This window comes from Hylobates moloch, unplaced genomic scaffold, assembly GCF_009828535.3.
Source record: "Hylobates moloch isolate HMO894 unplaced genomic scaffold, HMol_V3 SCAFFOLD_9, whole genome shotgun sequence".
Classification (NCBI taxonomy): Eukaryota; Metazoa; Chordata; class Mammalia; order Primates; family Hylobatidae; genus Hylobates; species Hylobates moloch.
This window is the reverse complement of record NW_026652284.1, coordinates 15,766,741-15,783,239: the sequence shown is the minus strand read 5'-3', so window position 1 is coordinate 15,783,239 and position 16,499 is coordinate 15,766,741. Positions and strand designations below refer to the sequence as shown.

General features: G+C 52.2%; 1 protein-coding gene and 1 long non-coding RNA gene across 2 annotated transcripts in view; one reads left to right on the top strand and one right to left on the bottom strand.

Moving 5' to 3' along the window:
* PADI1 (peptidyl arginine deiminase 1) overlaps positions 1–14,199 on the bottom strand; it is a 41,144-nt gene extending 26,945 nt beyond the window's left edge. Inside the window, exon 1 of the mRNA XM_032759079.2 lies at positions 14,018–14,199. Coding sequence (XP_032614970.1) covers positions 14,018–14,109 — 92 coding nt within the window. The 5' untranslated portion in view covers positions 14,110–14,199. The remainder of the gene's footprint in view (positions 1–14,017) is intronic.
* On the top strand, positions 5,470–6,585 carry LOC131384240 (uncharacterized). The gene is made up of 2 exons (XR_009214901.1): positions 5,470–5,927; positions 6,347–6,585. It is a non-coding gene; the product is annotated as an uncharacterized LOC131384240 (long non-coding RNA).
* Positions 14,200–16,499: the final 2,300 nt, after the last annotated feature.

Genomic DNA, 16,499 nt, shown 5'->3' with positions numbered 1-16,499 from the left:
CCCCTCCTTCCCCGGGCAGGTGCTATAGAATGTCATTACCAAAAAACTGCACCCACTACAAGCTCCACTGTTAGCAACCCACTCAGACACTGCTTCCCAATATTCCAGCTCACTCCTAACACACCAATGCAACCAAGCCTTCAGCCCACTGGGACACTTGACCTTTGAAGGCTGAGTCCTCTCTACTCGCCCCCCACTGCTGTCCCTCACCCCTCATGTTCCCTCTTCCCTTCCCCAGCATAGTCCCATAGATCCCATAGTCCCCCGCTGCGGCCACCCCCTTGCTCCACTCCCTAATCTTTTGCTCCTCCTTCCCTACCTTGAGCTGTCTGGCAGAGCTCCAGCTATACAATCAGATCCAACTCTCCACCCTCTCTGCACCTGCACCATGCAGCTGACCATGGTTCACTTGGATTCATGACTGCTGACCTCAATGGATGCGTGACATGCCGGGTGCTCCTACAGCATTGCTCCAGGCTCTTTTCTCTTTCAGTGTCCTAGAGGACTATGTCCTATCTTCTCCTATCTCCAGAAGCCTCCCTGCTCCTCTCCCTGGTCACTCAGAGCCTTCAACCTCCTCCCTCCCACCACCTCATCTCCCAGCCCTCCTGCCTTTGAGTCCACTACCATGTGTGCCCTCCTGGGACAAGGGGTGAGCTGCCTGGGCTCTTGCTCAAGACCAGCCCTCCTGGGGACACATCCCCTACTCAAGGGCATCATCGGCCTTGCCCCTTCTCCCCTCCCTTGCACCCAGCACACAGACATGGTGAATATCACCCATCCCCAAACTCATTCTCCTTTGACCCCCTCATTTCTTCTGCTCCCTTGACACCTCCAATTATTTCTTCTCTTTGCCTCTGCAACCTGCCTCTAATCAGCCTTTCCTCCCACCACACCAAGGAAACCCCACTGTTGCCAAACCCAATGGGTCTTTTCTCTTCTTCCCCTCGCTGACCTGTCAGAGGCACTTGGCCCAGACGATCACCTGTCTTTGAAACACTTTCTTTTCCCCAGTGACAGTCACCCTGGTAAAAAGTTTTACCACCACTTGGCAGCTGATACACAGGCTCTGCTTGCTCTCCTCTGACTCCCTGGCCTTTCCTCTAATGCCTTTGCTGTGTCACCCCCCTTACCCCCTAACTCCAGGCAGTGGTGTGCTGGCAAATGTTTAACAACCAGCTCTCTGGAGTGGGGGTGTTCTTATGCATATATATGTACATATAAATTTATTATAAATTTTACTGATGTAAATAGTGTGTGGCACATAATGTAAAAATAATAATATAATACACATTATTCTTTATTGTAAAATGTGTTGTAAATTCCATATAGTCCATTGCTTCCTCCAGATGTCCTCTCTTGCAACTGTAGCCAACCTGTGACTGCAATTTGACCAAGATTTGACCAATGCAATTGCATCCCAATCTGCTCATTCTTTCCTCCATAAGTTTATTGTCACTAAATCTGATATGTGACGTAAATGTTGGTTGATATTTTTGTTTGCGTTCATGAATAAGATGAAAGGGAAGCAATGAAGATGCATGTCACACTTCATTCATTCATCTAGGATGTGAGCCACTTATTTGCTGAATCAGATAATCCTGGAGGAATAGTTCATCAATTTTTGGTACTAACCACAATGTCATGGCTATAGACGCAATACACTTTTAAATTTAGTTGACATTGTTAACCTGTCTCCATCACTTCCTGAACTCTAGGCATTCAATAAAACCATGAATGAAGCCCTGATTTGTAGCCTTGACCAATGTCTGTGGTATAAATACTCCCACTCTGGCCAGTTGCAAGTTACCAGCCCAACATCATTGGACTCAGAGTTTCAAATATGCATAATAGCACCTCGCAACATCACTATTTCCACTATGTCTAGACGATGGTAGAATGCAGTAAAATAATTAAGCAGTGATGAGTTTTCAGTATTACTGCCTTTGTTTTTAACATAACTTGTTTAATTGTGTGTATAATTTAATTTTAAATAGTGGCTGTGTTTAACAAGGGGCTCATAACCTTCTTAAAAAATAAACAATCAGATCTCCTAGAGGAAGGACCCTGGTACATTGCCACAAACTTACACTGTTCAACTTTCTCCCAGCCTTCCCCAAGAGGATGCACAACTTTTTACCAGGGTGACTGTCACTGGGGAAAAGGAAGTAATAGTATGTTTCTAGTTCTCCTGCACACTGGCCCTGAACTGGTCTAGGAGACCCTAAACAACAGTGCCCTCCACCTGGCAGAGCAAGGGCTCATGGAGGCCAGGTGATCCGTGGAGCTTCAGCTCAGGTTCATCTTACAGTGGGTCCAGGGAGCCCCTGAGCCCATCTGTGGTTCCGCCCCACCCCAACAAGTTCTGAAATGTGTAATTGGAATAGGCACCATCGGCAATGGGCAGAATCCCTACACTGGTACTTTTCAGAGTGTGGCTGGCCCCAGCGCACCTGGCTTAGGGCTTAGCCTCCCCTGTCCTCCTCTCCTCCTCTCCTCTTCTCCTCCCCTCCCTCCCCTCTCCCATCCTCCTTTCTTCTGTCTACACCCACTCCCTTGGTTTTCTCCAGCTGCCACATCAATATGGTTAGAAGTCCCAGACTACTTGTTTTTTTTGAGTTTCTCCCTGGGTGTCTACCAGACATTTTATTTTATTTATTTTGTATTTTTTGAGACAAAGTCTTGCTCTGTCACCCGGGCTAGGGTGCAAAGGCATGATCTCAGCTCACTGCAACCTCTGTCTCCTGGGTTCAAGCAATTCTCCTGCCTCAGCCTCCCAAGTAGCTGGGATTAGAGGAGCTCACCACCACGCCAGCTAAGTTTTGTATTTTTAGTAGAGACGGGGTTTCGCCATGTTGGCCAGGCTGGTCTCGAACTCCTGACCTCAAGTGATCTGCCAACCTCGGCCTCCCAAAGTGCTGGGATTACAGGCGTGAGCCACTGCGCCCAGCCCTACCAGGCATTTTAAATTTCGCACGTCCAAAGCCAAACTCCTGCTTCCCCATGCCCACTCCTTCCCCACTCCTTTCAAACCTGCTCCTGCCCAACCCACTGCAAGTCTGTCCATAGCAGCTCCACCTTCCAATTCAGCCTCACCTCCTCTTGTTCCCTCACTCACACAGCCAGCCCCTCAGCAAATCCCATCAGCTCCACCTTCTTAGCAACTGCAGACCTGACTGCTGTCACCTCTGCCACAGCTCACACCCTGTCCAAGCCACCAGTTGCTTCCATGTGGATTTTTATCATAGGCCAGTGCCCTGCTTCCCCTCTCTCCCCACAGTCCAGCTTCAACATAGCAGCCAGAGGGACCTTTTAAAATAGAAGTCCCATTGCATCCCTCCTGCTCAGAGGCTGTCACCAGAGCCTGTGTGGCCTCCCAGGCTTTCCTGACCCATTGCTTTCCCTCCCCACGCCCTCTTGCTTGTTCCCTGCCCTTCCTCAAGCATGCCAGGGCTGCAGCTCTCTCTGTCCAGAATGTTCCTGTCACCGATCCCTGTGGTCTGCCCAGCCCCTCACTTCCTTCTCTCAGGGTAGCATATGAGACCCTTCTGATGTACCCTTCTTGTCTGTTGCAAATGGCGTGACATGAATGACACCATGAGTCTGGTGCCCCAACCCCAGCTTCACTCCAGCCCATGGCACCGGCCACCTCCCAGCCACCTGACAGAGCACATATGTGCTCGTTGCAGTCTCTCCCTCTAAAATGCAGAGGTTTTTTTTTCTGTTTTATGCTGTCTGCATCACTGCTGTCATCTCTGCATCCAGCTTAGTGCCTGGCATGAACCAGGGGCAAAATCAACGTGTTCTGGACAAGGACACAGTGACTCAGGATGGTGGAGTGGCTTTCTCAGGACTGCCCAGTGGGGAGGTGGCTGAGTCATGATTGAATCCAGTCGGCCTGGCCCATGAATTCCAAGAGCAAGTAGCCACAAGCCCAGGGCACCCAGCTGGCAGCAGAAGGGTTTCTAGCTCATGGGGGACCCCTGCTCCACCCTACTCAGGGACCACCGGTGCCAGACACAGCCCTTTCCAGGGAAGCTGGACTCTGCGGAGCCAATCCCCAGCTTTGGGCAAAAGTTGACATCTCCAAGTCACAGCCCCCTATTTGGAGTCTTGGTAGAAAATGATGATGATGATGATGATGATGATGATAATGATGATGATGAAAGAAGAGGGAAGAAATGACAGGTACAATTCCTCTGGGGCTATCAAGACCCTCCAAGCCCAGTCTAGCTTCCTGTAGTCTAGATCTGCTCCCTCCCCACCCCAAACTTGCTCAATAGCTCACACCTCTGTTCACTTCCCTCCGGGGTGCTGGGCTCCGGGTCTCAGTGTCTCACTCCCTTGAGTGACAGATGAGTAGGCAGTGCCTAGAGGGGTCGGGCCTTGGGGGAAAGGTGGCTTCCTGCAGGAGACACCTGCTTTGCAGGTCTGAGGTCCAGGGCCACTCCTGCAGGCATGGGGAGGGGCCTGTTCTAGTCTTAGCCCTACTGCCTTCAAGACTTGGCTCCCATCACCCCCATCCAGGTCAGCTTCAGCTACAGAAGAGCGGCGGTACCCCAGCAGGAGCTTTGAAGACCACCAGGAAGAGGCAGGAAGAGGGGTCTGCTTATTCACTCTGGCACCCAAGCAAGGCAGGTTATGGCGGGTGGGCCCTGCGCTGCCTTTGATTCTCATTCCCTTGGCATCCTACCCTCACCCCTGCCCCGGGGCTGGGAGATGGGGCTTACACTACCTTTCCTTATCTCTCAGGTGCCCAGATCTGTGGGCCTGGTCATGGATGAAGGGCTGCCCTTGGGAGGTGTGACAGGCAGGAGTGGGAGCTTGTGGGGAGCCGCAGGCCGCCCTGCAGTGGGCTGTGCTGTGCCAGCTTTCCAGAGCTGCTCCTGGCTTCCTCTGAATCTAATAATCCTCTCCAAGATGCTTCTCTTTGGTGATGTCTCATGATGTGGCCCCCAGACCTAACCAACCCCCAGATATGCAGTACTGGCATGTCCCCAAGTGCAGAGTCAGGTGAGGTCACGGATTTGAAAGCACCCCTTCAAATAAAAAAGACCAAAATCATTACCACTACAGGAGTCACCCTGTCAGGTGTCCTGGTAATCACTGTTATATTATCATGGTTTCCACTGTTATGCTGATGAGCCTGCCCCTCACCAGGCTGCTCCCCCATCTCTGCTGAGCTGAGTCACGGGGCAGGGGGCAGGGGGGTCTTTTGCATTCTTCAAGACCCACTTCAAATGCCACCTCTTCAATGGAGTGAAGTGTAGATTCTGTGTGGAGCATGGCCTCAAATTGGATCACTCAACTGCTTCAATTTTCCTCCACTGTAAAATGGACATAATCCCAAGAACTACTTTCTAGGCTGTTGGAGGGATTGATTCCCTGAGATGATGACTTCTCAGCATTAGATGCTGTCACCATGGTTACGATTACTCTTCTCAGAATCCCCAGACAGCCCAACTCACTCCAGCCAGAAACCTATGTGCTTCCTCTGTGCCCCCATGGCCCTGGTTCAGACGATCCCGGGGGCCACTTCACATCTCGTCTGCGCCACCCAGAGCAGCGTCCTCCTACTCACCCTGCAATGCCCACCAACCTCATGCCCACAGCAGGGCCAGTTGCGTCAGGTTCAATAGAGAGGCTATGAGCAGAATGGGGTGAATTCTTAGAGAATCTCACAAAAGGAGACACAGAGGGCGGGATGAGGAGTGTAAAACTAGCTACTCTCCACCCCTGCCCACCTCTTGTGGTAAGGTGCAGGTTCACCCACTGGTTATGGCATAATGCAGCGTGTTCCATGGGTTCCAGTGGGGCAGGGAAAGAGCCTGCATTTTCAAGCACGTGCCATGTGCCAGGCACATGCTTAGCTTTTGCTATCCATGATCTCATCTCGACTTCACTCCAACTCCTGCTCCCCGACCAAGGTAGGTGTTACTTGTCACAGGGTAACGATGGCCGGTAATGCAGGAGTAAAAGAATTTACCAGGACAGTTGTACATAAAGGAAAGCAGATTGATTATAGAAAGTAGGAAAACACATCGCCAGAGACACAACGGTCAGCCTTCAAGAAAGAAGCCTCTCTCTGAGGTGAAGCCAAATGCAAAGAAACAAACACTTGCCGGGGATTTTACAGGACGATGTTTACGCTGTCTGTCGAAGAGGGCTTTGTGCAGTACTGCTGATGCCAAGGCCGCGGGGAGCTCAGTTGCAGGGGTCTGGTGAAAGCTGGGTGCAGGAAGATTGTGGGTTATTTGCATCGGAGGGCTATGTGTCCTGGATCATGAAGCAAGGCAGGCTTGGAGCTGACCAGCTTTCTTTTTGTACTTTTCCCTGCTCCTACCAGCCTGGCTCCTTTTCCCTAATGAGGACTCAGCATTACGCCCCCACTTCACAGATGAAGAAATCTCAGAGAAGTTAAGTAACTTTGCTCAGGTTGCACAGATGGCAAAGTGAGGAGCTGTCCTGGCTGGTATGAAGATGAGTGCGTGTGTGCCCTGAGCATGCCCTTGTCGGGGACTGGAAGAAGAAGAGGATCGGGGATGTCAGAAGGAAACAAGAATGTGTTGAGAGTGTGCAATTCAAGCTCCTCTGCATGGCTCTTTGGCAGCAGGCCAAGGAGGCCTAGGGAGGGGGGCGGTACCAAGGCAGGAAAGCCACAGCCCCCTGGCCCCACCATGCACCCACATCTTACGGGGCAAGGCCAGGGGGGTGGTGCCTGTGATCTTCTCGTCCTTGTCTGCCCTAAAATGACAGAAGAGACCAGGGAGCATCTTGCATAGGATAGGCCTTGGGTCAGAGGCAGGCCTCAGAGGTCATCCCGGCCAGCCCCTGCCCACTCCCCAAGACAGACAGCTCACTACCTCACACCCCTCTCTGCTTTGACAGCTCAGGTAATTAGAAAGCTTTTCCTTTTGCGTGGCTGCAACTTGCTTCCCAGAAGCCTCGGCCGCTGGGGCTCCACAGGCCAAATCTTATGTCAACAGCTCAGAAACGTAGCACCTGGTCCCTAGGGAGAAGAGAAATATGGCAGTCACAGAGAAGTGCTTCGCTGCCAGCTGTCCTATCCTGCAGTTTGGATATGGCCAGATCCTGGGGACAGAAACTGAGTGGGTGGGGGTGGGGGACAATGTGCTCTTGGGGGTCGTCTGGGGCACTGTGCTGGGTGAGTGGTGGGGGCAGGAGGGGGAGAATCAGGCAGAATCAGATGAAAAGGCTGAAGAGCAGCCACTGCTGGCTGAGCCTGTGGCTCCCCTGCACGCCTGGCCAGGATCTGGCCTGCCAGGTGCCCTACAGGTGCCAGCCTCTAGGTGTCCTGGAATGAAGCCACAAGAAATGCCATAGGGTCAGCCAGCAGGGCACAGCAAATCCCCTGGGGTGACTGCGTGGGCGATTCTTCCTGGAGCCAGGGATCTGCCTGGAGGCTGATAGTCCCGGGGTACTGGCCGCCACCCCATGAGCTCCAGCGCTAAAGGCCAGCAGCTTCCCTGGGGCACACAGGGCTCCCATTAGTGCTGCCAGTGGCTCTGTCTCAACATACCTTCCTGAGTAGCTACTGCACATCAGGTCCCATGCTGGGCACCAGGAAAGCAGAGACAAATCATCCTTGGCTTTGCCCTTGTGGGGTCCACATGGGGCAGGTCCATCAGAGTCTACAGAGGGTTTTTACTCCATTCTCTGATTCCATCCCCATGGCCCCTGCCTGCTAATAGGGGAGTGATTATTCTCCTCCCCATTTTACAGAAAATGAGCTGAAATGCAGAGAGGTCACACAGAGGGTGATGGGGCACAGCTGTGCTTGGCCCCTGCCTGGGTGTGACTCCAAAGCTCATCTGCTGCCCTGCCTTCACTTCACCCCTCACTTACCCAGCAACATAGAAGAGTCCCAGAGCCTGGGTAGTCACAGGGTTGGGCTCACAGAATTTAGAACCAGGTGGACCTGGGTCCAAATCCCAGCTCTGGCATTTGTGGGCTGTGTGACTTCAGAAAAGTCTCTCGACCTCTCTGTGTCTCCGTGTGTCTGCAAATGGGGATTATAGTAGTTCCCATCTCATAGGCTTGTTGTGAGGTTTAACTGAGATAGTGCCATGAGCACTTAAAACAGGGCTGCTGGCTGGGTGCGATGGCTCATGCCTGTAATCCCAGCACTTTGGGAGGCTGAGGTCAGGAGTTCAAGACCAGCCTGGCCAACATAGTGAAACCCCATCTCTACCAAAAATACAAAAAATTAGCTGGGCATGGTGGAGGCAGACGAATCGCTTCAACCTGGGAGGCGGAGGTTGCAGTGAGCCGAGATCGTGCCACTGCACTCCAGCCTGGGCGACAGAGCAAGACTCCATCTCAAAAAAAAACAAAAACAAAAAACCAGGGCTGCCATCATGATCATTACTGTCACAGAGGGCATCTGAAAGGCATGGAGGAGTGGGCAGACCTGGGCAAAAGAGGACACAGGGCCCTGTGGTTAAGAGGACCCTGGCACCTCCCTTCACTCTCCTCCCTGACCAAGAAAATGGGTCAGGTGTGCAATTGTTGAAACCCACATCCTGAAATTTGTTTAACTCCCCAATTAGGATGGAAGCTCCTCACATGTGGCCATGGGCCGTATCATCACCGAGTGCCAGCGCCCAGCACAGGGCAGGTGCCCAGGAGCAGACTGCCCCGGGGAAAAGACCACGGGAGCTTCCTTGAAATGGGAGGTGTGGGTGCCAGACAGTAGCAGGGGGCAGCTCCAATCCCCAGTCCCCTGGCTTGCAACCCTGGCTTTAGCTTTCCCCTGCATCCTCTCCCAGGGGCTGGCTGGGGCTGCTGGAGGTTGAGAGAGGGCAATGGCTGATGTCCCAGACCCCTCAGCAGGCTCAGGCATTTTCTCAGGAATCTAGAATCACACATGATGTGGCTGTGTCCTGTCTTCTCCCTCATTCACAGAAATCACGCTAGTGGGTGCCTTATGCCCTGTTATTGCTTGGGGAGGGGCACGCCCAGACAGCCCAGGCTGAGGGCGCAGGCTGAACCAGCCTTCTCCCAAGTGGAGCCCTGCCCAGCCAGGAATGGAGGCTGGAGAAGAGGGACAGCTTTCACTCACTGGTCTTCCCAGAAGAGATAAACAGGGGCTGGGGACCAGAATGTCCCTGAGAGATAGGGCCCTGAATTTAGAGTCCAAGTCGTGAGTCACCGCTCCTCTCTCCAAAGCATGTCCGCATTCTATGGATTGTGGAATTCCTCAATGTAAAATGGAAAACAATAGGCCTGGCACGGTGGCTCAGGCCTGTAATCCCAGCTACTTGGGAGGCTAAGGCAGAGGATCACTTGAGCCCAGGAGTTTGAGGTTGCAGTGAGCCATGGTCACACCACTGCACCCTAGCCTGGGTGACAGAACGAGACCTCGTCTCAAAATAAATAAATAAATAAATAAAATAAAATAAAAACTTAGGCCGGGTGAGATGGCTCACGCCTGTAATCCCAACACTTTGGGAGGCCGAGGTGGGCAGATCACCTGAGGTCAGGAGTTCGAGACCAGCCTGGACAACGTGGCAAAACCTCGCCTCCATTAAAAATATGGGGTGGTGCATAACTGTAGTCCCAGCTACCCCGGGGCTGAGGAGTGCAGGAGAATCACTTGAACCTGGGAGGTGGAGGTTGCAGTGAGCCGAGATCATGTCACTGCACTCCAGCCTGGGCAACAGAGCGAGACTCCATCTCAAAAATAAAAATAAAAATGAAATAAAATGGAAAAAATAAAGGTGCCAGTTTCGCAGGTACAAACAATAAGGGATGTCACTCCGAAGAAAACAGGCTCAGAGACGCTAAGTGACTGGCCCAAGGTCACACAGCCTGCAAAGACCAGCTGGAGGTAAAAGGGATGCGAGTTGAGAAGGGAAGAGGAGAAAGTTCGGCGTGAGGAGACATTCCAAGACTAGGATCCAGGAAATGCCAGGAAGGGGTAAGGAGGCGGAAAGGGGAGGGCCTGGGGGGCCAGAGGGAGGGGGAGAGATTCCCAGCCAGCCCCAAAATGGCAAGTGGCAGCTAGGACCCAGGGGAGCAGGGAGTTCCACAGAATTAAGGGGTGGCTGACCTCTGAGGCCCTTCCTGATGTCAATATTTTATGTTTCAATAATGCCACCCTCCACCATTCTGAGTCCAGTTTCTACAACCCCCGGGCCTATCAGGGCCCCGTGGAACTTGCGGAGGACCCCAGCTTCATATTCTCCAGGGACCCTGAAACTTGAACTTTTAATGTCTCTTCTGGTGAATAGTGTTCTTCCTGCTGCAGTGACACAGTGACAGGATGGAGCAGAGAATGTGTCCAGCCAGGCGCCGGCAGCCTGTCGGTGGCTGGAAATTAGTGTCGGCGTCAATCCTATAATTTTCCTCTGAGGAGCACAATTATGCCTCATTGTTCTTCTGTGCAAGTTAAAAGCATTAATTTACTCGATGTACACATTACACGTACCACAAGTTTTCAAACTCTGTTTTGGCATTTTCATTTTCTGAAATACAAGGAATTCCAGAAAATGCATCTGAGAGGCCTGCAGTGTCCCTTCTCCCTATGCCCCTCCAATTCTACCACTCTCTGATCCCGACTCAGTCTTGCATTGCTGCTTTTGCAGGGGTGGGGAAGGCTTGGGGGAAAGTGCAGGAGAACGTCCCTGTCTCCTTACAAGGCCAGCCTTCTGCATCCCAAAGAATAAAGGTTCTTTATGGTCTCCAGCCTGGGGCTCTGGTTCTGGCCTCTGGGCAGTCGAGGAGGGCCACGCAGGACCGCAGATGGATTCCTCACACCTCCCACCCCTGTCTTTATTGGCATGAGCCACCTGAACTCCTTAGACAAGGACAAGGACAGCCAGGGCAGTCTGGCCAGATCCAGGGAGTCAGGGTGGTGAGCTAGCCCACTGGAGTGTGGGGCATCAGGATGGTGAGCTAGCCCTCTCAGGGTGGTGAGCTAGCCCACTGGGGTGGGGGGTGGACAGGGTGGTGGGCTAGCCCACTGGGGTGTGGGGTTGGGTCCTGCAGCACATGCTGAGTCGAGGATTCCCAAGGGTTTCCTAGGCTGGGACACCCTGGGGCACACAATTACCCCAAACACAAATGTTTCTCCAAATAACCAGTTCACACAGCCCCTGGGGGAATGAATCACTTCCTATGATGTCATCCCTACACACCCATCTCCTGGAGGGCTCAGACTCCCAGCAGCTCAGGTGACTGGCAACACCTCCTCTTCTGAGGGCTTCACCCCTCCCACCAGTAAGGCCAACTAGAAACCCCTTACTTGGCCTTAGCTAGAGCCAGGCACTGGGTGAAGGGGTTGGGGAGGCCCCAAGTTCATCACTTGTCATCAAGTGTAACCCCTTCCTCCTGCTGCCAACCCAGCTGCTGAAGTGAGCTTCAGGCTCCTCTTAAAAATCTTCCCAGGTTGACAATTCCATGCCCCTCTTTCCCTGGCCAGCAGGAAGCTCTTCCTTATGCTGCAGAATAAACTTCTGTGTCCTAGTTTGGAGGCTCTCAGTAGCTATGACCATAGTCACCACCAACACCCAGGTGAAGGTTCCTGAAGGGCTCTTGGGTGGAGGTGCCCCGTGTGCTCACTCAGGATCCCAGAGCAATCTCTGCCTCCCAGAGCCAACCAGAGCACAACAGCTATGAATAGCCCAGGCAACTTCCCATTGCCCCTCCGCTGGGCCAGGGCCTGCATTTGAGGACACTAAGGAGCTTTACAGACACCATATGCTCCCAGCACTTGCAGTCTGAGCTGTCCTTGTCTCCTCCCATCATCTTAGGTGTGAGGGAAAGGACAGATGCTGGAGAAAAGGGGACTCACAGAGCTACCAGAGCTGTGCGCACTGCCAGGGCACCCACGGTGCAACGGGCCTTATACATGCATGGCCTCATGTATCTTCCCCTGAACCCATTATAACTGGTGTTATATTGTTTCTTCATTTTCAGATGTGGAAACTGAGGCTTGGAAGTGCAGCTCCAGCCACGCCTGGAGCCAGCCTGAGAATGGAGTGTGTTCAACTCCAGGATCTGGGTACTTACTTCACCTCCACAGTGAACTGCAGAGTGGACTCAGCTCATCTCACAGGGGCTCAGATGAGGAAACGAAACCCAGAGAGGACAAGTGACTTGGCCCACATCCAGCAGGAAGTCAGTGGCAGAGCTAAGACCAGGTCTCCTGGCTCCCCATGAAATGTTTCTGGCCTTAGCAGCACGGTGTAGAGCCAGAGGTTCTGAAATCACCTTCTAGAAACAGCCATGCCCTCAGATGAGAGCAGAAGCCTGAAATAAGAAGAAAGGGGCCTGCAAGGGACACTTTTCCTACTCTTGGTGTGAAAATAGATTCCCAGATACAATGTGGGATGCCTAGCTAGATTTCAGCTTTAGCGGCCAGGCACGATGGCTCATGCCTGTAATCCCAGCACTTTGGGAGGCCAAGGTGGGTTGATCACTTGAGGTCAGGAGTTTGAGACCAGCCTGGCCAACATGGCAAAACCTTGTCTCTACTAAAAATACAAAATTAGCCAGGTGTGATGGGGGGTGCCTGTTATCCCAGCTACTCAGGAGGCTGAGGCAGAGAATTGAACCTGTGAGGCTGAGGTTGCAGTGAGCAAAGATCTCGCCACTGCACTCCAGCCTGGGCGACAGAGCAAGACTCCATGTCAAAAAAAAAGATTTCAGCTTCAGCTAAACAGCAGATTAATTTAGGAGAAATATCTCCCATGCGATATACTAAAAAAGCTTTTTGTTGTTTATCTGAAACTCAAACTTAACTAGGCATCTTGTATTTTTATTTGCAAATCTGGCAAGCCTATGTTAACAGGGCAGGAGACAATGGGGTCTCTGCTGGCCACCTAGACCCGAGAGAACCAGCCCCCACACCGGGGCTCCCAGCAGCAACTTTGAGTCAAGGTTTGGTTTCCATGGCTCCTGGTTCTCCTCCCCAGCCCTGCCACTGGGGTCACAGACCACTGCCCAACAGAGGAGCAGGAAGGGCTTCTCAGGCAGAGGATCACCGGAGGCCAGGTGGGCAGCTGGGCCCTGGGCCCTGCATACATTAACCAGACCAGTAGGTACAGGGGCTGAGTCCCAAGAGGGAGATAGGAGCTCAGATCCCACCCACTAACAGACCCCCAGCACCCAGCTCCTCTTTGAGGGAGACTCCCGCCATGAGCCCCCTATCTGCAAGGGGTTCAGCCCCACCTGGTCCAGCAGGGATGGAATCCATAGACAGCCTGTCAGAGTTGGAAATGGCGCCAGAGATCACCAAATCCAATTCCCTTAGTGGCCAGGTAGGGAAACTAAGGCTGAGTCCCCGAGTTCCCATCTGGGCACAGCCAGCACAGGAAAGATTTGGGTCAACAAGAGAAGCAAATGCTACTGCTGCCTCCTCAGATGTCATCATTGCCACTATCACCGCCATCCTTGCCATCATCACTGTTCATCACCATAATCACCGTCATCACCATCATCTCACAGCAAACGTAAGTCCCAGCCGTCTTGCTCCAGGTTCTCTCCTCATATTAATTCATCGAGTATTTCCTAACCACTCCCTCCTGATTGGAATCAATCTAGTTATCTCTGGCTGACCTCCAAGGGTCAAGCTACCACACACGTCCCTTCACCTCAGAGAGATGGGGGCTTGGCAAGAAATTAAGGGGGGCAGGGACCAGTTCTCTTCCCTGTCTTGAGCCATCTGATGTTCCACACAAGTTCTACCTAGATGTCAGAATGCAGGACCCAGACCCCAAAGCCTGACCCCAGGGCTCAGAGTTAGAAATCTAAGGCCGGACTCTTACCCAGGGGATTGAGGCCAATGTCCTGAGCCCAGTGCCCAGAAGCTGGGGCCCCAAGCAGGACCTGACAAGACCCTAGTTCCTTCCTCCCAGGCTCCACAGCCAACTCCACCTTCTCTGCTATCTCCCGCCAGCATCCTCTCCAATGTGCCTCACTTGTCTACCAGGCCCCATTGACCTACATTCTAACCCAGCTCTCTGCAGCCAGGAGAGCGCCTCCCAGCTCTTACCTGTGAATGTCCACATGTGCTGCAACTCCCACCACACACACGGCATGGGTAGGCATCTTCAGGGACAGCTGCACAGCTCTCTTTGGGGCCATCCTGTCCCCCGGCTCCCAGCCTCCTAGATCAGCTCTGGCTCCCCAGCTCCCGTCCTGGGCACTTCTTTGCCAGGAAGAAGTGTGAGTTCTGACGGGTTGGTGCCTCCTCCTCCCTTTTAATTTCACCCTGCGACCTGATTAGCCTGGCGAGCCTGGTCCCCACCTCCTGGCTCCACACCCTCTTCACTCAGGGCTGTCAATCCAGGAGGTCAGGGGAGGAGGTGCCCGAGGCCTCTCTGGGAGATGGGGAAGGGGAGCTTCAACTGGGGGCCCCGGGTGAAGCAGGGCTCAGCTGCTGACAGGAGACCCTCCAGAGCTCCCCAGCAGCCCCTGCCCTCCCCTCCAAAGATTCCTGGTGCCTGAACCCCTATTACAATGATGTCAGTGCTTCTGAGGGCTGACTATGTGCGGGCTCTGCCTCTAACCACCTGTGATCCTTATCAAACCTTTTAACCTCTCTGTGACTCAGCTGCCTCATGTGTAAGTTGGCAGCTATAACAGTAGTACCTGTCCCATTGTGTTGATGTGGGAAAGACATGAGTTACGTGTAAGAAGATTAGCACAGCTCCTGGCACCTAGTGTTCACTAAAATGCTAACAACTATGACTTGTATCTTCATTTTGCAGGTAAGAGAATCATGGCCGCAGGTCTCACTGCTAGTAAGTGGTAGAGTTATAACTTCCACGCAGGTTCACCCGTCTCGCCACACAATACCACCCCCCAACAGGTGAGGGTAGGCCCTTGTGCCCAGACTCCAGAGACAGCAGAAGCCACCCCAGGCAAGCATTCTTGGGGGGCCAGAGAGGAGGGAACTTGAAAAAGAGCTCAGAGCAATGACCTGGGAGCGTGGACTCATTTCTGAAAATCCCTCTTCTTTCAGCTCAGCACAGCAAGCTTCAGCCTGTTCTGAGGCTCTTTGTAGAACTTCATTTGCTAATTTGACAAATGAAATAATTTGTTAAGTGTTTGTTAATCATCTTTTATGTATTAGGCACTCATTTAGGTGATGAGGAAACAACTATGAGCAAAAGAGACCATGATTCCTGCTCTGACGACATTTATATTCTGGGGGAGACAGACCATAGGTGAAGTTAAATGAGTAAAGTGTGTATGACATCAGATGGTGCATTGAGGTTCTTCCCATTATCCAAGCAAGGGATGGCGTGGCTTGGTCCCAGGGTAACAGGGAAGGTGGTGGGAAGTGGTTGGATCCTGAATGTATTTGGAAGGTAGAGCCGATGAGGTTTGCTGATGAGTTGGATGTGGGTGTGAGAGAGAGTGGTCCAGGATCACTGGAGTATTTGGGACCTGAGCAACTAGAAGGATGGAGTTGTCATCAGAGAGATAGGGAAGGCTGCAGGAGGGCAAGCTGGGCAGGGAGCTTGGCCATTCTCTGTTGGACTTGTTCGACATGAGATGTCTATTAGAGCTTGGGGTAGAGGTGGTGAATTGCAGGTGACATGTTCCCTTCATATCGGGCATCGGGGGTGATGAGAAGAGCCATTTGCCCTGGAATCACAGGACATCCCTCCTCAGTAATGTGGTCCTCTTCTTCCAGGGGGCTCTTATACAGAGGGGAAAAAGGGACACACAAACCAGAACTCTGGTATCCACAGGGCTGGGGTGGGAGGGCAGCAAAGAGCAAGAAAGGGAGAGAGAGAGAGAGAGAGAGAGAGGAGAAACAGCCTTGCCTGAGGAGTTGTCAGTCTGATGGAAGATGTGGGGGACACAAAGTCCCTGCCTGCAGGAACCCCAGCCTGATTAGGGAGACAGGAAATGTTAAAATGGCATAAACATTTATTTGGTTACTTTTGATTTTGAAGATCTTTTTGAAACAGTCTTTCTTATTGCAAATGTTATTGATCTGCAAAGTTCATTAGACCTAAAGGCACCAAGACAGAGTCTAATTTTACCCCATGGACACAGAACCCAGGGAAACAGGTGTTCAGGGATGGTTTTCCATCACCCAAACCCCAAACCCCAATTTACGGGGACCTCAGTCATTTTAACAGCATTTATTGACATAAACGTGTCCATTTCATATGCAATGGAATGCGGAGTGGAAAAAGCAGTTTCCTGCAGAGCACATGGGTGTGTTCCCATTAGAGAAGATTAAATGGATGGATGGATGGATGGATGGATGGATGGATGGATGGATGGATGGATGATGGATGGATGGATGGATGGATGGATGGATGGATGGATGGATGGATGTGTGGGTGGATGGATGGATGGACAGATGGATAGAAGAATGATAGGAAAAAGGGATGCAAGAAGAAAGGCAGGCTGGCGCATAAAGAGCTGTCTAAACAGATGATGATGATGATGGTGATTGATGATGACAATAATGATGATGCAAACACATATATGGCCCTCACCATGTGCCACTC